We start from the raw sequence: 24,556 nt of genomic DNA on the forward strand, positions 1-24,556 counted from the left end.
TTGGGGATTTGGGAATTTTGGGGTGGATTTGGGGTCAGAGATGGTTTTAGGATGGAGGACTTGGAGGACTTGGGGGATTTGAAGGATCTGGAGATGATTTGGGGTCAGAGATGGTTTTGGGATGGGAGGATTTGGGGGATTTGGAGATGATTTGGGGTTTGAGATGGTTTTGGGATGGAGGATTTGAGGGATCTGGAGATGATTTGGGGTCAGAGATGGTTTTGGGATGGAGGATTTTGGGGATTTGGGAATTTTGGGGTGGATTTGGGGCTGGAGATGGTTTTGGGATGGGAGAATTTGGGAAGTTTGGGGGATTTGAGGGATTTGGAGATGATTTGGGGTCAGAGACGGTTTTGGGATGGAGGATTTGAGGGATTTGGGGGATCTGGAGATGATTTGGGGTCAGAGATGGTTTTGGGATGAAGGACTTGGAGGATTTTGGGGATTTGGGAATTTTTGGGTGGATTTGGGGTTCAAGATGGTTTTGGGATGGGAGAATTTGGAGGATTTGGGGGATTTGAAGGATCTGGAGATGATTTGGGGTCAGAGACGGTTTTGGGATGGAGGATTTGGAGGACTTGGAGGATTTGAGGATTTTGGGGTGGATTTGGGGTTTGGGATTTGGGAATTTTGGGGTGGATTTGGGGTTGGAGATGGTTTTGGGATGGAGGATTTGGAGGATTTGGGGGATTTGAGGGATCTGGAGATGATTTGGGGTTGGAGATGGTTTTAGGATGGAGGATTTGGAGGATTTGGAGGATTTTGGGGTGGATTTGGGGGATTTGAGGATTTGGGAATTTTGGAGATGATTTGGGGTTGGAGATGGTTTTGGGATGGAGGACTTGGAGAACTTGGAGGATTTGGGGGATTTGGGGCATTTGGGAATTTTGGGGTGGATTTGGGGTTGGAAATGGTTTTGGGATGAGAGAATTTGGGAGGTTTGGGGGATTTGAAGGATTTGGAGATGATTTGGGGTTGGAGATGGTTTTGGGATTGAGGACTTGGAGGACTTGGAGGATTTGGGGGATTTGGGAATTTTGCGGTGGATTTGGGGTTGGAGATGGTTTTGGGATGGAGGACTTGGAGGACTTGGGGGATTTTGGGGATTTGAGGATTTTGGGGTGGATTTGGGGTTGGAGATGGTTTTGGGATGAAGGACTTGAAGGATTTTGGGGATTTGGGAATTTTGGGGTGGATTTGGGGTCAGAGATGGTTTTGGGATGGGAGAACTTGGAGAATTTGGAGGATTTGAAGGATCTGGAGATGATTTGGGGTCAGAGACGGTTTTGGGATGGAGGATTTGGGGGTTTAGGGATTTTGGGGTGGATTTGGGGTCAGAGATGGTTTTGGGATGGGAGAACTTGGAGAATTTGGAGGATTTGAAGGATCTGGAGATGATTTGGGGTCAGAGACGGTTTTGGGATGGAGGATTTGGGGGATTTGAAGGATTTGAGGATTTTGGGGTGGATTTGGGGTTTGGGATTTGGGAATTTTGGGGTGGATTTGGGGTTGGAGATGGTTTTGGGATGGAGGACTTGGAGGATTTGGGGGATTTGGGAATTTTGGGGTGGATTTGGGGTCAGAGATGGTTTTGGAATGGAGGATTTGAGGGATCTGGAGATGATTTGGGGTTGGAGATGGTTTTGGGATGGAGGATTTGGAGGACTTGGGGGATTTGGGGCATTTGGGGATTTTGGGGTGGATTTGGGGTCGGAGATGGTTTTGGGATAGAGGATTTGGGGGATCTGGAGAGAATTTGGGGTTGGAGATGGTTTTGGGATGGGAGAATTTGGAAGATTTGGGGGATTTGAGGGATTTGGAGATGATTTGGGGTTGGAGATGGTTTTGGGATGGAGGATTTGGAGGATTTGGGGGATTTGGGGGATTTGAGGGATTTGGGCGATTTGGAGATGATTTGGGGTCAGAGATGGTTTTGGGATGGGAGAATTTGGGAGGTTTGGGGGATTTGAGGGATCTGGAGATGATTTGGGGTCAGAGATGGTTTTGGGATGGAGGATTTGGGGGATTTGAAGGATTTGAGGATTTTGGGGTGGATTTGGGGTTTGGGGTTTGGGAATTTTGGGGTGGATTTGGGGTTGGAGATGGTTTTGGGATGGAGGATTTGGGGATTTGGGGATTTTGGGGTGGATTTGGGGTTGGAGATGGTTTTGTGATTGAGGACTTGGAGGATTTGGGGGATTTGGGGCATTTGGGAATTTTGGGGTGGATTTGGGGTTTGAGATGGTTTTGGGATGGGAGAATTTGGAGGATTTGAGGGATCTGGAGATGATTTGGGGTCAGAGACGGTTTTGGGGTGGAGGACTTGGGGGATTTTGGTGATTTGCGAATTTTGGGGTGGATTTGGGATTTGGGGTTTGGGAATTTTGGGGTGGATTTGGGGTTGGAGATGGTTTTAGGATGGGAGAATTTGGGAGGTTTGGGGGATTTGGGGGATTTAGGGTTTGAGGATTTTGGGGTGGATTTGGGGTTTGAGATGGTTTTGGGATGGAGAACTTGGAGGATTTGGGGGATTTGAAGGATTTGAGAAGGATTTGGGGTCAGAGACGGTTTTGGGATGGAGGATTTGGGGGATTTGGGGGGGGATTTGAGGGATTTTGGGGGGGTTTGAGGGAATCTGTGGGATTTGGGGAGTTAGAGACCTCTTTGGGTTGATGAATTTGGGGTTCAAAAGACCCCGAGGAGACGAGGGGAGAAGATTTTGTGAGGATTTGGGTTTGGAGACCCCTCTCCCCCCTCCCCAAATCCCCCCAAATCGCCCCAAATCCTCCCCAAATCCCCCCCAAATCCCCCCCAAATCCTCCCTAAATCCTCCCTAAATCCTCCCAAATCCCCCAAATCCCCCAAACCCCCCCAAATCCGCCCAAAATCCCCCCTTACCTGCCGCCCATCCCCCCCCAGATCCCCCCAAATCCCCCAAATCCCCCCAAAATCCACCCCAAATCCCCCCAATTTCCCCCCAAATCCCCCCAAAATCCCCCCCAACCCCCCCAACCCCCCCCAAGTAACCCCAAATCCCCCCAAACCCCTCCAAATACCCCCTAATCCCCCTTACCTGCCACCCATCCCCCCCAAATCCCCCCCAAATCCCCCCCAAATTCTCCCCAAATCCTCCCCAAATCTCCCCAAAATCCCTCAAATCCCCCCCAAATCCCCCACGAATCCCCCAAAACCCCCCCAAATCCTCCCCAAATCCCCCCCAAATCCCCCAATTCCCCCCAAATCCCCCCCAATTCCCCCCCAACCCCCCCCAAATCCCCCCAAACCCCCCCAAACCCCCCCTTATCTGCCACCCATCCCCCCAAATTCCCCCAAACCCCCCCAAATCCCCCTAAATCCCCCCCTAAATCCCCCAACCCCCCCCAAAATCCCCCAAATCCCCCCAAATCCCCCCAAATCCCCCCCAATCCCCCCAAACCCTCCCAATTCCCCCCCAACCCCCCAAACCCCCCCAAATTCCCCCAAATTCCCCCCCAAATCCCCCCAAAATCCCCCCCAAACCCCCCCTTACCTGCCACCCATCCCCCCCAAATCCCCCCCAAATCCCCCCAAATCCCCCCCAATTCCCCAAACCCCCCCCAAACCCTCCCAATTCCTCCCCAAATCCCCCCAAATCCCCCAAATCCTCCCCAAATCCCCCAATTCCCCCCCAAACCCCCCCAAACCCCCTCAAAATCCCCCCAAATCCCCCCCAATTCCCCCCCAATCCCCCCAAACCCTCCCAATTCCCCCCAACCCCCCCAAACCCCCCCAGATTCCCCCAAATTCCCCCCCAAATCCTCCCCAAATCCCACCCAAACCCCCCCAAATCCCCCCAATTCCCCCTCAAATCCCCCCCAAATCCCCCCAAATCCCCCCAAATCCTCCCCAAATCCCACCCAAACCCCCCAAATCCCCCTAATCCCCCCAAACCCCCCCAAACCCCCCCAAATCCCCCCAAATCCCCCCAATTCCCCCCAGACCCCCCCAAACCCCCCCTTACCTGCCTCCCATCCCCCCCCCGAGCTGCTGGGAGGGGGCGCTGGGCAGAGCCCCTCCCCCTCCCCCGCCCTCCCCCCCAAACTCGGGGGGTCCCTGGCAGGGCAGGGGGGTCCCGGCGGGGGGAGGGGCCCCCCCCAAAGCCCTGGACCCCCCCCCGATTTCAGGGCAGGGCCCCATGTCCAGGTAGCAGCGCTCGGGGGGGGGCTCGGGGTCCCCCCTCTCGGGCAGGGGGTCCCCAAAAGGGACCCCCCCGGGGGTTTGGGGGGGCTCCTTCCTTTGGGGGACCCCCCCGGGACCCCCCTTGTGGCGCCAGGGGAGCCAGCAGAGCTTCCAGGAGACGAAGAGCGAGACCCCCAGCAGGACGAGGCCGCAGAAGGTGACGATGACGGAGAGGAGGCTGACGGAGACCTCTGGAAAGTTCCGGAAAGGATGCGGAGGGGGGGGGGAAATGGGGGGGGGGAGGAGAAAAATGGGGAAAAAAATTTTATTGTGGGGGGATGAGGAAATTGGAAAAATTCCGTGTGAAATGAAGGAAAATGCAGAAAAATCGTCGTAAAATAAAGAAAAAGTTCACCCAAAATAAAAAAAAAAAGCACAGAAATTCACCCCAAATCCAGAGAAATCCACCCAAAATCCAGAGAAATCCACCCAAAATCCAGAGAAATCCACCCAAAATCCAGAGAAATCCACCCAAAATCCAGACAAATCCACCCAAAATCCAGAGAAATCCACCCAAAATCCAGAGAAATTCACCCAAAATCCAGAGAAATCCACCCAAAGTAAAAAAAAAAAAATCCACGGAAATCCACCCAGAATCCACCCAAAATCCAGAAAAATCTGCACAATTCCACCCACGATCCAGCCAAAATAAAACCCACAGAAATCCACCCAAAATCCAAAAAAAATCCAAACTCATCCAAATCCACCCAAAATTCACCCAAATTCACCCCAAATCCACAGAAATTCATAAAAATCCACCTGAAATTCACCCAAATCCACCCAAAATTCACCCCAAATCGACCTAAATTGACCCAAATTCACCCCAAATCCACAGAAATTCACAAAAATTCACCCAAAATTCACCCAAAATTCACCCAAATTGACCCAAAATTCACCCAAAATCCTCAGAAATTCATAAAAATCCACCTGAAATTCACCCAAATCGACCCAAATTGAATCAAATTGACCCAAATTCATCAAATTCACCCAAATCACCCCAAAATTCACCCCAAATCGACCCAAATTCACCCAAATTCACCCCAAATCCATAGAAATTCACAAAAATCCACAAAAATCCACCTAGAATTCACCCAAATTGACCCAAAATTCACCCAGAATCCACCCAAAATCCAAAAAAATCTGCACAAATCCACCCAGAATCCACCCGAAATAGAAAAACCCCACAGAAATCCACCCAAAATCCCAAAAAAATCCAAACTCATCCAAATCCACCCAAAATTCACCCAAATTCACCCAAATTCACCCCAAATCCTCAGAAATTCACAAAAATCCACCTGAAATTCACCCAAATTCACCCAAATTCACCCAAATTCACCCCAAATCCACAGAAATTCACAAAAATCCACAAAAATCCACCTAAAATTCACCCAAATTGACCCAAAATTCACCCAAAATCCTCAGAAATTCATAAAAATGCACCTGAAATTCACCCAAATCCACCCAAAATTCACCCCAAATCGACCCAAATTCACCCAAATTCACCCCAAATCCACAGAAATTCACCTAAAATTCACCCAAAATTCACCCAAAATTCACCCAAAATCCACCCAAAATCCAGAAAAATCTGCACAAATCCACCCAGAATCCACCCGAAATAGAAAACCCACAGAAATCCACCCAAAATCCAAAAAAAATCCAAACTCATCCAAATCCACCCAAAATTTACCCAAATTCACCCAAATTCACCCCAAATCCTCAGAAATTCATAAAAATCCACCTGAATTCACCCAAATCCACCCAAAATTCACCCCAAATCGTCCCAAATCCACCCAAAATTCACCCCAAATCGACCCAAATTCACCCAAATTCACCCCAAATCGACCCAAATTCACCCAAATTCACCCCAAATCGACCCAAATTCACCCCAAATCCACAGAAATTCACCTAAAATTCACCCAAAATTCACCCAAAATTCACCCAAAATTCACCCAAAATCCACAGAAATTCACAAAAATCCACAGAAATCCACCCAAAATCCAAAAAAAATCCAAACTCATCCAAATCCACCCAAAATTCACCCAAATTCACCCAAATTCACCCCAAATCGACCCAAATTCACAAAAATCCACCTAAAATTCACCCAAATCCACCCAAATCCACCCAAAATTCACCCCAAATCGACCCAAATTCACCCAAATTCACCCCAAATCCACAGAAATTCACCTAAAATTCACCCAAAATCCACCCAAAATTCACAAAAATCCACAGAAATTCACAAAAATCCACCTAAAATCCACCTAGAATTCACCCAAATTGACCCAAAATTCACCCAAATTCACCCAAATTCACCCCAAATCCAAAGAAATTCACAAAAATCCACAGAAATCCACCCAAAACCCAAAAAAAATCCAAACTCATCCAAATCCACCCAAAATTCACCCAAATTCACCCAAATTCACCCCAAATCCACAGAAATTCACAAAAATCCACAAAAATCCACCTAAAATTCACCCAAATTGACCCAAAATTCACCCAAAATCCTCAGAAATTCATAAAAATGCACCTGAAATTCACCCAAAATTCACCCAAAATTCACCCAAATTCACCCAAATTCACCCCAAATCCACAGAAATTCACAAAAATCCACCTGAAATCCACCCAAATCCACGCAAAATTCACCCCAAATCGACCCAAATCGACCCAAATTCACCCCAAATACACAGAAATTCACCTAGAATTCACCCAAAATTCACCCAAAATTCACAAAAATCCACAGAAATTCACAAAAATCCACCTAAAATCCACCTAGAATTCACCCAAATTGACCCAAAATTCACCCAAATTCACCCAAAATTCACCCAAAATCCACAGAAATTCACAAAAATCCACAGAAATCCACCCAAAATCCAAAAAAAAAATCCAAACTCATCCAAATCCACCCCAAATCCACCCAAATTCACCCAAATTCACCCAAAATCCACAGAAATTCATAAAAATGCACCTGAAATTCACCCAAATCCACCCAAAATTCACCCCAAATTCACCCAAATTCACCCCAAATCCACAGAAATTCACCCCAAATTCACCCCAAATCGACCCAAATTCACCCAAATTCACCCCAAATTCACAGAAAATTAAAAATATCCACAAAAATCCACCTAAAATTCACCCAAATTGACCCAAAATTCACCCAAAATCCTCAGAAATTCATAAAAATCCACCTGAAATCCACCCAAATCCACCCAAATTCACCCCAAATTCACCCCAAATCCACAGAAATTCAAAAAAATCCACCTAAAATTCACCCAAATCCACCCAAAATTCACCCAAAATCGACCCAAATTCACCCAAATTCACCCCAAATCCACAGAAATTCACGAAAATCCACAAAAATCCACCCAAAATCCAAAAAAATCCAAACTCATCCAAATCCACCCCAAATTCACCCAAATTCACCCAAATTCACCCCAAATCCACAGAAATTCATAGAAATCCACCTAAAATTCCCCAAATCCACCCAAAATTCACCCCAAATCCACAGAAATTCACAAAAATCCACCTGAAATTCACCCAAATCCACCCAAAATTCACCCCAAATCGACCCAAATTCACCCCAAATCCACCGAAATTCACCTAAAATTCACCCCAAGTTCACCCAAAATTCACCCAAAATTCACCCCAAATTCACCCCAAATTCACGCAAATTCACCCCAAATCCACAGAAATTCACAAAAATCCACCCAAAATCCAAAAAAAATTCCAAACTCATCCAAATCCACCCAAAATTCACCCAAATTCACCCAAATTCACCCAAATCCACAGAAATTCACAAAAATCCACCTGAAATTCACCCAAATTCACCCAAATTCACCCCAAATCCACAGAAATTCACAAAAATCCACCTGAAATTCACCCAAATTCACCCAAATTCACCCCAAATCCACAGAAATTCACAAAAATCCACAAAAATCCACCTAAAATTCACCCAAATCCACCCAAAATCCACCCAAATCCACCCAAAATTCACCCAAAATTCCCCAAAATTCCCCCCAAGGGACCCCAAATCTCAGGGGTGCCCCAAACCCAGGGGGGTTTTGGGGGATCCCAAACTTGGGGGTCCTGAATTTGGGGGGAGGGGGGGAAGATCCCGCCCCAGGTGTCCCCAAATGTCCCCAAAGTGTCCCCAGGTGTCCCCAGCTGTCCCCAGGTGTCCCCAGCTGTCCCCAGCTGTCCCCAGGTGTCCCAGCTGTCCCCAGCTGTCCCCAGGTGTGTCCCCAGCTGTCCCCAGGTGTCCCAGGTGTCCCCAGCCCCCCCCAGGTGTCCCAGGTGTCCCCAGGTGTGTCCCCAGGTGTGTCCCCAGCTGTCCCCAGGTGTGTCCAGGTGTCCCCAGCTGTCCCCAGGTGTGTCCAGGTGTCCCCAGCTGTCCCCAGGTGTTCCCAGGTGTCCCCAGGTGTGTCCCCAGCTGTCCCCAGGTGTTCCCAGGTGTCCCCAGGTGTGTCCAGGTGTCCCCAGGTGTTCCCAGGTGTCCCCAGGTGTGTCCCCAGCTGTCCCCAGCTGTCCCCAGGTGTCCCCAGGTGTCCCAGGTGTCCCGTACCGGTGTCGGCCGGCCGCGGGTGCCCGCGGTGCCGGAGCAGGTCGGTGAACTCCAGGCAGCGGGCGTGGGGCGGGCGGGCGCGGGGGGCGAAGCAGAGCTCGTGCACCAGGCGCAGGGCGCTGCGGCAAACGTCCTCCTCGTAGTCCCCTGACATGGCCTGGGAATGGGGGAAAAACGGCAGAAATTGGGGAAAAATGGGGAAAAAATTGAGGAAAAAATTGGAAAAAATAGGGGGAAAAAATCCTGAAAAAATGGGGAAAATTGGTGAAAAATTGGTGAAAATATGGATAAAAAATAGGTGAAATATGGATAAAATATGGATAAAAATACAGGGTGTAAACGTCCTCCTCGTAGTCCCCTGACATGGCCTGGGAATGGGGGAAAAAAGGCAGAAATTGGGAAAAAATGGGGGAAAAAATAGGGGAAAAAATTGGAAAAAATAGGGGGAAAAATCCTGAAAAAATGGGGAAAATTGAGGAAAAATTGGTGAAAATATGGATAAAATATGGATAAAATATGGATAAAATATGGATAAAAATACAGGGTGTAAATGTTCTCCTCGTAGTCCCCTGACATGGCCTGGAAATGGGGGAAAAAAGGGAGAAATTGGGAAAAAACGGGGGAAAAATAATGGGAAAAATAATGGAAAAAATAGCAGAAAAAAATCCTGAAAAAATGGGGAAAATTGGGGAAAATATGGATAAAATATGGATAAAATATGGATAAAATACAGGGTGTAAATGTTCTCCTCATAGTCCCCTGACATGGCCTGGAAATGGGGGAAAAAAGGGAGAAATTGGGAAAAAATGGGGAAAAAATAGGGAAAAAATAGGGGGAAAAAATCCAGAAAAAATGGGGAAAATTGGTGAAAAATTGGTGAAAATATGGATAAAATGTGGATAAAATACAGGTAAAAATACAGGCTGTAAACGTCCTCCTCGTAGTCCCCTGACATGGCCTAAAAATGGGGGAAAAATGGGAAAAATTGGGAAAAAATGTGGAAAAAGTGGGGGAAAAAATTGGAAAAATAGGGTGAAAAATCCTGAAAAAATGGGGAAAATTGGATGAAATATGGATGAAATATGGATAAAAATACAGGGTGTAAATGTTCTTCTCGTAGTCCCCAGACATGGCCTAAAAATGGGGGAAAAAAGGGAGAAATTGGAAAAAAAATGGGGAAAAATAATGGAAAAATAATGGGAAAAATAATGGAAAAAATAGGAGAAAAAAATCCTGAAAAAATGGGGAAAATTGGTGAAAATATGGATAAAATATGGATAAAAATACAGGGTGTAAATGTTCTCCTTGTAGTCTCCTGACATGGCCTAAAAATGGGGGGAAAAAGGGAGAAATTGGGAAAAAATGGGGGAAAAATAATGGAAAAAATAGGAGGAAAAAATCCTGAAAAAATGGGGAAAATTGGGGAAAATATGGATAAAATATGGATAAAATATGAATAAAATACAGGTAAAAATACATGGTGTAAACGTCCTCCTCGTAGTCCCCTGACATGGCCTAAAAATGTGAGAAAAAAGGGAGAAATTGGGAAAAAATGGGGGAAAAAATAGGGAAAAAAATTGGAAAAAATAGGGGGAAAAAATCCTGAAAAAATGGGGAAAATTGGTGAAAATATGGATAAAATATGGATAAAATATGGATAAAATATGGATAAAATATGGATAAAAATACAGGGTGTAAATGTTCTCCTTGTAGTCCCCTGACATAGCCTGGGAATGGGGGAAAAACGAGAGAAATTGGGAAAAAATGGGGGAAAAATAATGGAAAAATAATGGAAATAACATCCTGAAAAAACGAGGAAAATTGGTGAAAAATTGGTGAAAATATGGATAAAATATGGATAAAATATGGATAAAATATGGATAAAAATACAGGGTGTAAATATTCTCCTTGTAGTCCCCAGACATGGCCTGGGAATGGGGGGAAAAAAGGGAGAAATTGGGAAAAAATGAGGAAAAAATGGGGAAAAATAATGGAAAAAATACGGGAAAAAATCCTGAAAAAATGGGGAAAATTGGGGAAAAATATGGATAAAAATATGGATAAAATATGGATGAAATACGGATGAAATATGGATAAAATATGGATAAAAATACAGGGTGCAAATGTTCTCCTCGTAGTCCCCTGACATGGCCTAAAAATGGGGGAAAAAAGGGAGAAATTGGGAAAAAATGGGGGAAAAATCATGGAAAAAATAGGAGGAAAAAATCCTGAAAAAATGGAGAAAAATTGGACAAAACACGGATAAAATATGGATAAAATATGGATAAAATATGGATAAAATATGGATAAAAATTCAGGGTGTAAATGTTCTCCTCGTAGTCCCCTGACATGGCCTGGGAATGGGGGAAAAACGGGAGAAATTGGGAAAAAATGGGGGAAAAATAATGGGAAAAATAATGGAAAAAATAGGGGAAAAAATCCTGAAAAAATGAGAAAAATTGGGGAAAATATGGATAAAATATGGATAAAATATGGATAAAAATACAGGGTGTAAAAGTTCTCCTCGTAGTTCCAGGACATGGCCTGGAAATGGGGGAAAAAAGGGAGAAATTGGGAAAAAATGGGGAAAAAATAGGGGAAAAAATTGGAAAAAATAGGGGGAAAAATCCTGAAAAAATGGGGAAAATTGGTGAAAATATGGATAAAATATGGATAAAATATGGATAAAATATGGATAAAAATACAGGGTGTAAATGTTCTTCTCGTAGTCCCCTGACATGGCCTAAAAATGGGGGAAAAACGGGAGAAATTGGGAAAAAATGGGGGAAAAATGGGGAAAAAATAGGGGGGGAAAATCCTGAAAAAATGAGAAAAATTGGGGAAAATATGGATAAAATATGGATAAAATATGGATAAAATATGAATAAAATACAGGTAAAAATACAGGGTGTAAATGTCCTCCTCGTAGTCCCCTGACATGGCCTAAAAATGGGGGAAAAATGGGAGAAATTGGGAAAAAATGAGGAAAAAATGGGGAAAAAATAGGGGGAAAAAATCCTGAAAAAATGGGGAAAATTGGTGGAAATATGGATAAAATATGGATAAAATATGGATAAAATATGGATAAAATAAGGATAAAAATACAGGGTGTAAAAGTTCTCCTCGTAGTCCCCGGACATGGTCTGGGAATGGGGGAAAAATGGGAGAAATTGGGAAAAAATGGGGGAAAAAATAGGGAAAAAACCTGGAAAAAAATAGGGGGAAAAAATCCTGAAAAAATGGGGAAAATTGGTGAAAATATGGATAAAATATGGATAAAATATGGATAAAATATGGATAAAATATGGATAAAATATGGATAAAAATAGAGGGTGCAAATGTTCTCCTTCTGGTCCCCGGACATGGCCTAAAAATGGGGGAAAAACGGGAGAAATTGGGAAAAAATGGGGAAAAAATAGGGAAAAAATTTGGAAAAAATAGGGGGAAAAAATCCTGAAAAAATGGGGAAAATTGGGGAAAATATGGATAAAATATGGATAAAACATGGATAAAATATGGATAAAATTCAGGTAAAAATTCAGGGTGTAAATGTTCTCCTCATAGTCCCCGGACATGGCCTGGGAATGGGGGAAAAAAGGGAGAAATTGGGAAAAAATGGGGGAAAAATGGGGGAAAAATAATGGGAAAAATAGGGGGAAAAAATCCTGAAAAAAATGGGGAAAACTGGATAAAATATGGATAAAATATGGATAAAATATGGATAAAAATTCAGGGTGTAAATGTTCTCCTCGTAGTCCCCTGACATGGCCTGGAAATGGGAGAAAAAAGGGAGAAATTGGGAAAAAATGGGGGAAAAAATAGGGAAAAAATTGGAAAAAATAGGGGGAAAAAATCCTGAAAAAATGGGGAAAATTGGGGAAAATATGGATAAAATATGGATAAAATATGGGTAAAAATTCAGGGTGTAAATGTTCTCCTCGTAGTCCCCTGACATGGCCTAAAAATGGGGGAAAAAAGGGAGAAATTGGGAAAAAATGGGGGAAAAAATAGCGGAAAAAATTGGAAAAAATAGGGGGGAAAAATCCTGAAAAAATGGGGAAAATTGGTGAAAATATGGATAAAATATGGATAAAAAATGGATAAAAAATAGGTGAAATATGGATAAAATTCAGGTAAAAATACAGGGTGTAAATGTTCTCCTCGTAGTCCCCAGACATGGCCTAAAAATGGGGGAAAAAAGGGAGAAATTGGGAAAAAATGGGGGAAAAATGGGTAAAAATAATGGGAAAAATAGGGGGAAAAAATACTGAAAAAATGGGGAAAAATTGGTGAAAATATGGATAGAATATGGATAAAATATGGATAAAATATGGATGAAATATGGATGAAATATGGATAAAATATGGATAAAATATGGATAAAAATACAGGGTGTAAATGTTCTCCTCGTAGTCCCCTGACATGGCCTAAAAATGGGGGGAAAAAGGGAGAAATTGGGAAAAAATGGGGGAAAAATGGGGGAAAAATAATGGGAAAAATAGGGGAAAAAAATCCTGAAAAAATGGGGAAAATATGGATAAAATATGGATAAAATATGGATAAAATGTGGATAAAATATGGATAAAATATGGATAAAATATGGATAAAATATGGATAAAATATGGATGAAATACGGATAAAAATACAGGGTGTAAACGGCCTCCTCGTAGTCCCTGGACATGGCCTGGAAATGGGGGAAAAAAGGGAGAAATTGGGAAAAAATGGGGGAAAAAATCATGGAAAAAATAGGGGGAAAAAATCCTGAAAAAATGGGGAAAATTGGTGAAAATATGGATAAAATATGGATTAAATATGGATAAAATATGGATAAAATACAGGGTGTAAATATTCTCCTCATAGTCCCCAGACATGGCCTGGAAATGGGGGAAAAACGGGAGAAATTGGGAAAAAATGGGGGAAAAAATAGGGAAAAATAATGGGAAAAATAGGGGGAAAAAATCCTGAAAAAATGGGGAAAATTGGTGAAAAATTGGTGAAAATATGGATGAAATATGGATGAAATATGGATAAAAATACAGGGTGTAAACGTCCTCCTCGTAGTCCCCTGACATGGCCTAAAAATGGGGGAAAAAAGGGAGAAATTGGGAAAAAATGGGGGAAAAAATAATGGAAAAAATATGGGGAAAAAATCCTGAAAAAATGGGGAAAATTGGGGAAAATATGGATAAAATATGGATAAAATATGGATAAAATATGGATAAAAATACAGGGTGTAAATGTTCTCCTCGTAGTCCCCAGACATGGCCTGGAAATGGGGGAAAAATGGGAGAAATTGGGAAAAAATGGGGGAAAAATGAGAAAAAATGTGGGAAAAAATTGGGGAAAAAATCCTGAAAAAATGGGGAAAAATTGGTGAAAATATGGATAAAGTATGGAAAAAATCTGGATAAAATATGGATGAAATATGGATAAAATATGGATAAAATATGGATAAAATATGGGTAAAAATTCAGGGTGTAAATGTTCTCCTCGTAGTCCCCGGACATGGCCTAAAAATGGGGGAAAAACGGGAGAAATTGGGAAAAAATGGGGGAAAAAATAGGGAAAAATAATGGGAAAAATAGGGGGAAAAAATCCTGAAAAAATGGGGAAAATTGGGGAAAATTGGTGAAAATATGGATAAAATATGGATAAAAATACAGGGTGTAAATGTTCTCCTTGTAGTCCCCTGACATGGCCTAAAAATGGGGGAAAAAAGGGAGAAATTGGGAAAAAAATAAGGAAAAAATTGAGGAAAAAAAGGGGTAAAAATAATGGAAAAAATAGGGGGAAAAAATCCTGAAAAAATGAGAAAAATTGGTGAAAATATGGATAAAATATGGATAAAATATGAATAAAATTCAGGTAAAAATTCAGGGTGTAAATGTTCTCCTCATAGTCCCCGGACATGGCCTGGGAATGGGGGAAAAAAGGGAGAAATTGGGAAAAAATGGGGGAAAAATCATGGAAAAAATAGGGGGAAAAAATCCTGAAAAAATGGGGAAAATTGGGGAAAATATGGATAAAATATGGATAAAATATGGATAAAAATTCAGGGTGTAAATGTTCTCCTTGTAGTCCCCTGACATGGCCTAAAAATGGGGGAAAAAAGGGAGAAATTGGGAAAAAATGGGGGAAAAAATAGGGAAAAATAATGGGAAAAAATGGGGGGAAAAAATCCTGAAAAAATGGGGAAAATGGGATGAAATATGGATGAAATATGGATAAAAATACAGGGTGTAAATGTTCTCCTCGTAGTCCCCGGACATGGCCTGAAAATGGGGGAAAAACGGGAGAAATTGGGAAAAAATGGGGGAAAAAATGGGTAAAAATAATGGGAAAAATAGGGGGAAAAAATCCTGAAAAAATGGGGAAAATTGGTGAAAATATGGATAGAATATGGATAAAATATGGATAAAATATGGATGAAATATGGATAAAAATACCGGGTGTAAATGTTCTCCTCGTAGTCCCCAGACATGGCCTAAAAATGGGGGAAAAACGGCAGAAATTGGGAAAAAATGGGGGAAAAAATTGGAAAAAATAGGGGGAAAAAATCCTGAAAAAATGGGGAAAATTGGTGAAAAATATGGATAAAACATGGATAAAATATGGATAAAATATGAATAAAATACAGGTAAAAATACAGGGTGTAAAGGTTCTCCTCGTAGTCCCCTGACATGGCCTGGAAATGGGGGAAAAAAGGCAGAAATTGGGAAAAAATGGGGGAAAAAATAGGGAAAAAATTGGAAAAAATAGGGGGAAAAAATCCTGAAAAAATGGGGAAAATTGGGGGAAATATGGATAAAATATGGATAAAAAATGGATAAAATATGGATAAAAATACAGGGTGTAAAAGTTCTCCTCGTAGTCCCCGGACATGGCCTGGGAATGGGGGAAAAAAGGGAAAAATTGGGAAAAAATGGGGGAAAAATCATGGAAAAAATAGGGGGGAAAAAATCCTGAAAAAATGGGGAAAATTGGGGAAAATATGGATAAAATATGGATAAAATATGGATAAAATATGGGTAAAAATACAGGGTGTAAAAGTTCTCCTCGTAGTCCCCGGGCATGGCCTAAAAATGGGGGAAAAACGGGAGAAATTGGGAAAAAATGAGGAAAAAAAATGGGAAAAAATGATGGAAAAAATATCCTGAAAAAATGGGGAAAATTGGTGAAAATATGGATAAAATAAGGATAAAATATGGATAAAAATACAGGGTGTAAACGTCCTCCTCGTAGTCCCCTGACATGGCCTAAAAATGGGGGAAAAAAGGGAGAAATTGGGAAAAAATGGGGGAAAAAATAGGGAAAAAAATTAGAAAAAATAGAGGGAAAAAATCCTGAAAAAATGGGGAATAATTGGGGAAAATATGGATGAAATATGGATAAAATATGGATAAAATATGGATAAAAATACAGGGTGTAAATGTTCTCCTCGTAGTCCCCTGACATGGCCTGGGAATGGGGGAAAAACGGGAGAAATTGGGAAAAAATGGGGGAAAAATTGGGTAAAAAATTGGGAAAAATAGGGGGAAAAATCCTGAAAAAATGGGGAAAATTGGTGAAAATATGGATAAAATATGGATAAAATATGGATAAAAATACAGGGTGTAAACGTCCTCCTCGTAGTCCCCTGACATGGCCTGGAAATGGGGGGAAAAAGGGAGAAATTGGGAAAAAATGAGGGAAAAATAATGGAAAAAATAGGGGGAAAAAATCCTGAAAAAATGGGGAAAATTGGATGAAATATGGATGAAATACGGATAAAAATACAGGGTGTAAATGTTCTCCTTGTAGTCCCCTGACATGGCCTGGAAATGGGGGAAAAAAGGGAGAAATTGGGAAAAAATGGGGGAAAAAATGGGGAAAAAATAATGGAAAAAATAGCGGGAAAAAATCCTGAAAAAATGAGGAAAATTGGTGAAAATATGGATAAAATATGGATAAAATATGGATAAAATACAGGGAGTAAATGTTCTCCTCGTAGTCCCCTGACATGGCCTGGGAATGGGGGAAAAAAGGGAGAAATTGGGAAAAAATGGGGGAAAAAATGGGGAAAAAATAATGGAAAAAATAGGAGGAAAAAATCCTGAAAAAATGGGGAAAATTTGATGAAATATGGATGAAATACGGATAAAATATGGATAAAATACAGGGTGTAAACGTTCTCCTCGTAGTCCCTGGACATGGCCTGGAAATGGGGGAAAAAAGGGAGAAATTGGGAAAAAATGGGGGGAAAAATAGGGAAAAATAATGAAAATAATAGGGGGAAAAAATCCTGAAAAAATGGAGAAAAATTGGACAAAACACGGATAAAATATGGATAAAATATGGATAAAATATGGATAAAATATGGATAAAATATGGATAAAATATGGATAAAAATACAGGGTGTAAAAGTTCTCCTCGTAGTCCCCTGACATGGCCTGGAAATGGGGGAAAAACGGGAGAAATTGGGAAAAAATGGGGGAAAAATGGGGAAAAATAATGGGAAAAATAATGGAAAAAATAGGGGGAAAAAATCCTGAAAAAATGAGAAAAATTGGTGGAAATATGGATAAAATGTGGATAAAATATGGATAAAATATGGATAAAATTCAGGTAAAAATACAGGGTGTAAACGTCCTCCTCGTAGTCCCCTGACATGGCCTAAAAATGGGGGAAAAAAGGGAGAAATTGGGAAAAAATGGGGGAAAAAACAGGGGAAAAAATAGAGGGAAAAAAATCCTGAAAAAATGGGGGAAATTAGGGAAAATATGGATAAAATATGGATAAAATATGGATAAAATATGGATAAAAATACAGGGTGTAAATGTTCTTCTCGTAGTCCCCTGACATGGCCTAAAAATGGGGAGAAAAAGGGCAAATTTGGGCAAAAACGAGGAAAAAATCGTGGAAAAAATAGGGGGAAAAATCCTGAAAAAATGAGGAAAATTAGGGAAAATATGGATGAAAAATGGATAAAATATGGATAAAATATGGATAAAAATAGAGGGTGTAAAAGTTCTCCTCGTAGTCCCCTGACATGGCCTAAAAATGGGGGAAAAACGGGAGAAATTGGGAAAAAATGGGGGAAAAATAATGGAAAAAATAGGGGGAAAAAATCCTGAAAAAATGGGGAAAATTGGGGAAAATATGGATAAAATATGGATAAAATATGGATAAAATGCGGATAAAAAATAGGTGAAATATGGATAAAATTCAGGTAAAAATTCAGGGTGTAAATGTTCTCCTCGTAGTCCCCTGACATAGCCTGGGAATGGGGGAAAAACGGGAGAAATTGGGAAAAAATGGGGGAAAAATAATGGAAAAATAATGGAAATAACATCCTGAAAAAACGAGGAAAATTGGTGAAAAATTGGTGAAAATATGGATAAAATATGGATAAAATATGGATAAAATATGGATAAAATATGGATAAAATACAGGTAAAAATACAGGGTGTAAAGGTTCTCCTCGTAGTCCCCTGACATGGCCTGGGAATGGGGGAAAAACGGGAGAAATTGGGAAAAAACGGGGGAAAAATCATGGAAAAAAATTGGAAATAATAGGGGGAAAAAATCCTGAAAAAATGGGGAAAATAGGTGAAAAATTGGTGAAAATATGGATAAAATATGGATAAAATGCAGAGAAAAATAGAGGGTGTAAACGTTCTCCTCGTAGTCCCCGGACATGGCCTAAAAATGGGGGGAAAAAGGGAGAAATTGGGAAAAAATGGGGGAAAAATAATGGAAAAAATAGGGGAAAAAATCCTGAAAAAATGAGAAAAATTGGTGGAAGTATGGATAAAATATGGATAAAATATGGATAAAATATGGATAAAATATGGATAAAAATACAGGGTGTAAATGTTCTTCTCGTAGTCCCCGGACATGGCCTGGGAATGGGGGAAAAACAGGAGAAATTGGGAAAAAATGGAAGAAAAATAATGGAAAAAATTGGAAAAAATAGGGGAAAAAATCCTGAAAAAATGGGGAAAATTGGATGAAATATGGATGAAATATGGATAAAATATGGATAAAATACAGATAAAAATAGAGTGTAAATGTTCTCCTCGTAGTCCCCTGACATGGCCTGGAAATGGGGGAAAAATGGGAGAAATTGGGAAAAAATGAGGAAAAAATAATGAAAAAATAGGGGGAAAAAATCCTAAAAAAATGAGAAAAGTTGGGGAAAATATGGATAAAATATGGATAAAATATGGATAAAAATACAGGGTGTAAACGTCCTCCTCGTAGTCCCCTGACATGGCCTAAAAATGGGGGAAAAAAGGGAGAAATTGGGAAAAAATGGGGGGAAAAAAATAGGGAAAAAAATTGGAAAAAATAGGGGGAAAAAATCCTGAAAAAATGGAGAAAATTGGATGAAATATGGATAAAATATGGATAAAATATGGATAAAAATACAGGGTGTAAACGTCCTCCTCGTAGTCCCCTGACATGGCCTGGAAATGGGGGAAAAACGGGAGAAATTGGGAAAAAATGGGGGAAAAAATAGGGAAAAAAATTGGAAAAAATAGGGGGAAAAAATCCTGAAAAAATGGGGAAAATTGGGGAAAATATGGATAAAATATGGATAAAAAATAGGTGAAATGTGGATAAAATATGGATAAAAATACAGGGTGTAAACGTCCTCCTTGTAGTCCCCTGACATGGCCTGGAAATGGGGGAAAAAAGGGAGAAATTGGGAAAAAATGAGGGAAAAATGGGGAAAAATAATGGGAAAAATAGGGGGAAAAAATCCTGAAAAAATGGGGAAAATTGGTGAAAATATGGATAAAATATGGATAAAATGTGGATAAAAATACAGGGTGCAAATGTTCTCCTCGTAGTCACCGGACATGGCCTAAAAATGGGGGAAAAAAGGGAGAAATTGGGAAAAAATGGGGGAAAAATGCGAAAAAATGTGGGAAAAAAATTGGGGAAAAAATCCTGAAAAATGGGGAAAATTGGAAAAAATATGGATAAGATATGGATAAAATATGGATAAAATATGGATAAAAATACAGGGTGTAAACGTCCTCCTTGTAGTCCCCTGACATGGCCTAAAAATGGGGAAAAAAGGGAGAAATTGGGAAAAAATGGAAGAAAAATAATGGAAAAAATAGGAGAAAAAAATCCTGAAAAAATGGGGAAAATTGGGGAAAATATGGATAAAATATGGATAAAATATGAATAAAATATGGATAAAAATACAGGGTGTAAATGTTCTCCTCGTAGTCCCCTGACATGGCCTGGAAATGGGGGAAAAACGGGAGAAATTGGGAAAAAATGGGGGGAAAAATGGGGAAAAAATTGGAAAAAATAGGGGGAAAAAATCCTGAAAAAATGGGGAAAATTGGGGAAAATATGGATAAAATATGGATAAAATATGGATAAAAAATAGGTGAAATATGGATAAAATATGGATAAAAATACAGGGTGTAAAAGTTCTCCTCGTAGTCCCCTGACATGGCCTAAAAATGGGGGAAAAAAGGGAGAAATTGGGAAAAAATGGGGGAAAAAATAGGGGAAAAAATTGGAAAAAATAGGGGGAAAAAATCCTGAAAAAATGGGGAAAATTCGTGAAAATATGGATAAAATATGGATAAAATATGGATAAAATACGGATAAAAATACAGGGTGTAAATGTTCTCCTTGTAGTCCCCTGACATGGCCTGGAAATGGGGGAAAAAAGGGAGAAATTGGGAAAAAATGGGGGAAAAAATTGGAAAAAATAGGGGGAAAAAATCCTGAAAAAATGGGGAAAATTGGGGAAAATATGGATAAAATATGGATAAAATATGGATAAAAATACAGGGTGTAAATGTTCTCCTCGTAGTCCCCTGACATGGCCTGGGAATGGGGGAAAAAAGGGAGAAATTGGGAAAAAATGGGGAAAAAAATAGGGAAAAAATAGGGGGGGAAAATCCTGAAAAAATGAGAAAAATTGGGGAAAATATGGATAAAATATGAATAAAATATGGATAAAATATGAATAAAATATGGATAAAAATACAGGGTGTAAACGTCCTCCTCGTAGTCCCCTGACATGGCCTAAAAATGGGGGAAAAAAGGGAGAAATTGGGAAAAAATGGGGGAAAAATGGGGAAAAATAATGGGAAAAATAGGGGAAAAAATCCTGAAAAAATGGGGAAAATTGGTGAAAATATGGATAGAATATGGATAAAATATGGATAAAATATGGATAAAATATGGATGAAATATGGATGAAATACGGATAAAAATACAGGGTGCAAATGTTCTCCTCGTAGTCCCCTGACATGGCCTGGGAATGGGGGAAAAAAGGGAGAAATTGGGAAAAAATGGGGGAAAAATGGGGAAAAAATTGGAAAAAAATAGGGGGAAAAAATCCTGAAAAAATGGGGAAAATTGGATAAAATATGGATAAAGTATGGATAAAATATGGATAAAATTCAGGTAAAAATTCAGGGTGTAAATGTTCTCCTCGTAGTCCCCGGACATGGCATGGGAATGGGGGAAAAACGGGAGAAATTGGTAAAAAATGGGGGAAAAATGGGGAAAAATAATGGAAAAAATAGGGGGAAAAAATCCTGAAAAAATGGGGAAAATTGGTGAAAATATGGATAAAATATGGATAAAATATGGATAAAAATACAGGGTGTAAATGTTCTCCTCGTAGTCCCCGGACATGACATGGGAATGGGGGAAAAAAGGGAGAAATTGGGAAAAAATGAGGGCAAAAATGAGAAAAAATGTGAGAAAAAATTGGGGAAAAAATCCTGAAAAAATGGGGAAAATTGGATAAAATATGGATAAAAATAGAGGGTGTAAATATTTTCCTTCTAGTCCCCAGACATGGGCTAAAAATGGGGGAAAAACTGGAAAATTGGGAAAAAAGGTGGGAAAAATGAACTCGTCGCGATACCGGATACTGGCGGGAAAAACTGGGAAAATTGGGAAAATTCTGGATCAAACAGGGATATAAAAATGGATAAATGTTTCCTTTGTATCCCTGAACGTGGCTGAAAAAACGGGTTAAAAACGAGAAAAATGGGGAAAAAAAAAGCAGAGAAATTTCCCGCTCGTGATCCCCCACGGGCGGGGGGGAGGAAAAAACGGGATTTAAAAAAAAAAATGGAAAAATGTGGGAAAAACATCCAGGTGTGGGCAGGGCCGAGAAATGGAGCCGGGCACACCTGGGGCACACCTGGGGCACATCTGGGCACATCTGGGGCACATCTGGCACGAGCTGCTTCCATTGTAGCCCCTCACCCTTTAAGCCACGCCCCCTTCGTGCCCCTCCCATTTAAGCCACGCCCCCTTTGAGCCCCTCCCATTTAAGCCCCGCCCCTTTGAGCACCTCCCACTTAAGCCACGCCCCTTTAAGCCCTTCCTATTTAAGCCCCGCCCATTTTAGCCCCTCCCCTTTCAAATCCCACCCATTTAAGCCCCTCCCCCTTTCAAACCCCCTCCCCTTTAAGCCACTCCCCCGACCCCATCCATTTAAGCCCCTCCCCTTTGACCCCACCCCTTTAAGCCCCTCCCCTTGACCCATCCCCATTTAAGCCCCTCCCCTTTCAAATCCCACCCATTTAAGCCCCTCCCCTTGACCCCACCCCATTTAAGCCCCTCCCCCTTTTAAACCCCACCCCTAAAATCCCCCTCTAAGCCCCTCCCACACAACCCCACCCCTTTAAGCCCCTCCCCTTTACCTTTCACCCCTTTAAGCCCCGCCCACTTAATCTCCTCCCCTTCCAAGCCCCTCCCCCTCGATCCCCACCCTTTTAGCCCCGCCCTTAAACCCCACCCCTTTAAGCCCCTCCCCTTTACCTTTCACCCCTTTAAGCCCCTCCCCTTCCAAGCCCTCCCCCTCAATCCCCACCCCTTTTATCCCCACCCCTTAAACCCCATCCCTTTAAGCCCCTCCCCTTTAAGCTCCTCCCACTCAACCCCACCCCTTTAAGCCCCTCCCCTTTACCTTTCACCCCTTTAAGCCCCACCCACTTAATCCCCTCCCTTTCCAAGCCCCTCCCCCTCGAGCCCCACCCACTTTAGCCCCTCCCCTTTCAACTCTCAGCCCTTTAAGCTCCTCCACTCAACCCCACCCTTTTAAGCCCCTCCCCATTACCATTCACTCCTTTAAACCACGCCAATTTAACCCCACCCCAATTAAGCCCCTCCCCTTTTAAATTTAACCCCCTTTAAGCTCCTCCATCCAACCCCACCATTGAAGCCCCTCCCCTCTGACCCCACCCCATTTAAGCCCCTCCCCTTTAGGACTCACCCCTTTAAGCCCCTCCCTCAAACCCCTCCCATTTAAGCCCTCCCCCTTTCACACCCACCACATTTAAGCCCCTCCCCCTTCCATACCCCACCCAGTTAAGCCCCGCCCCTTTAGGACCCACCCCTTTAAGCCCCCTCAAACCCCTCCCATTTAAGCCCCTCCCCTTTATGCCCCTCCCCCTTTTACACCCCACCCCCTTTAAGCCCCTCCCCTTTAAGCCCCTCCCCTTGCCCTCCCCTCATTTAAGCCCCTCCCCCTTTCACACCCCACCCATTTAAGCCCCTCCCCCTTTAGGACCCACCCTTTAAGCCCCCTCAAACCCCTCCCATTTAAGCCACTCCCCCTTTAAGCCCCTCCGCTTTAGGACCCACCCCTTTAAGCCCCTCCCCTCTGACCCCACCCCATTTTAAGCCCCTCCCCTTCGACCCCACCCATTTAAGCCTCTCCCCTTTAAGCCCTCCCCCTTTAAGCCCCTCCCCTTTAGGACCCACCCCTTTAAGCCCCTCCCTCTGACCCACCCATTTAAGCCCCTCCCCCTTTCACCCCACCCCATTTAAGCCCCTCCCCTCCGACCCCACCCCTTTAAGCCCCTCCCCCTCAAGCCCCGCCCCTCCCGCCCCTCCCCCGCTCACCTTTGGGGTCTCCCGACTTTTGGGGGGCTCAGAGGGGCCCGGGGGGGGGGGAGGGGGGGGCGGGGCCGGGCCATGGAGGGCGGGGCCTGGGGGGGGCCCCTCGCGTCACCTGAGGGGGGGGGGGAGGGGAGACAAAAGTGAGGGGGAGGGGCACAGGTGAGACCCCCAAAAACTGACCCCCAAAATCTGCCCCACACACCTGAACCCCCAAATCTGCCCCCAAAAATCTGCCCCCAAAATCCAGACCACAAATCTGCCCGCTCACCTGAACCCCCAAAATCTGCCCCCCAAAATTCCATCCCAAACCTGCCCCACACACCTGAACCCCCAAAATCTGCCCCCCAAAATCCAGACCCCAAATCCGCCCCACACACCTGAACCCCCAAAATCTGCCCCCAAAATCCAGACCCCACACACCTGAACCCCACAATCTGCCCCCAAAATCTGACCCCCAAAATCCAGACCACAAATCTGCCCGGCTCACCTGAACCCCCCAAAATCTGCCCCCCAAAACCTGCCCCGCACACCTGAACCCCAAAATCTGCCCCCCAAAATCTGCCCCCCAAAATTCAGACCCCACACACCTGAACCCCCACAATCTGCCCCCCAAAATCTGACCCCCAAAATCGTCCCCCTCACCTTCTCCCCCCTCACCTGTCCCTCACACCTGTCCCCCCAAAACCGCCCCACACACCTGCACCCCAACACCTGCAACCCCAACACCTGCACCCCAAATCTCACCTGCACCCCCCAAATCCCCCATCACCTGCCCCCTCATCACCTGCACCCCAAAATCTGCACCCCAACACCTGCACCCCAAAATCTGCACCCCAAAATCGCCCCCATCACCTGGCCTCCCTCACCTGTCCCTCACACCTGCACCCCAAAACCGCCCCCAAACC

At 42.7% G+C, this 24,556-nt stretch overlaps 1 protein-coding gene and 1 long non-coding RNA gene across 2 annotated transcripts in view; both read right to left on the bottom strand.

Annotated features, from left to right (window-relative positions):
• LOC131573968 (synaptotagmin-3-like) overlaps positions 1-23,688 on the bottom strand; it is a 44,357-nt gene extending 20,669 nt beyond the window's left edge. The window contains exons 1-3 of the mRNA XM_058828320.1: positions 23,655-23,688; positions 8,774-8,930; positions 4,001-4,409 (exon numbers count right to left, since the gene is read on the bottom strand). Coding sequence (XP_058684303.1) covers positions 4,001-4,409; positions 8,774-8,927 — 563 coding nt within the window. The 5' untranslated portion in view covers positions 8,928-8,930; positions 23,655-23,688. The remainder of the gene's footprint in view (positions 1-4,000; positions 4,410-8,773; positions 8,931-23,654) is intronic.
• LOC131573967 (uncharacterized) lies at positions 5,988-6,530 on the bottom strand. The gene is made up of 3 exons (XR_009276315.1): positions 6,488-6,530; positions 6,247-6,308; positions 5,988-6,123 (listed from the first exon to the last, which is right to left on the bottom strand). It is a non-coding gene; the product is annotated as an uncharacterized LOC131573967 (long non-coding RNA).
• Positions 23,689-24,556: the final 868 nt, after the last annotated feature.

Source organism: Poecile atricapillus (genome assembly GCF_030490865.1).
Source record: "Poecile atricapillus isolate bPoeAtr1 chromosome 30 unlocalized genomic scaffold, bPoeAtr1.hap1 SUPER_30_unloc_1, whole genome shotgun sequence".
NCBI lineage: Eukaryota > Metazoa > Chordata > Aves > Passeriformes > Paridae > Poecile > Poecile atricapillus.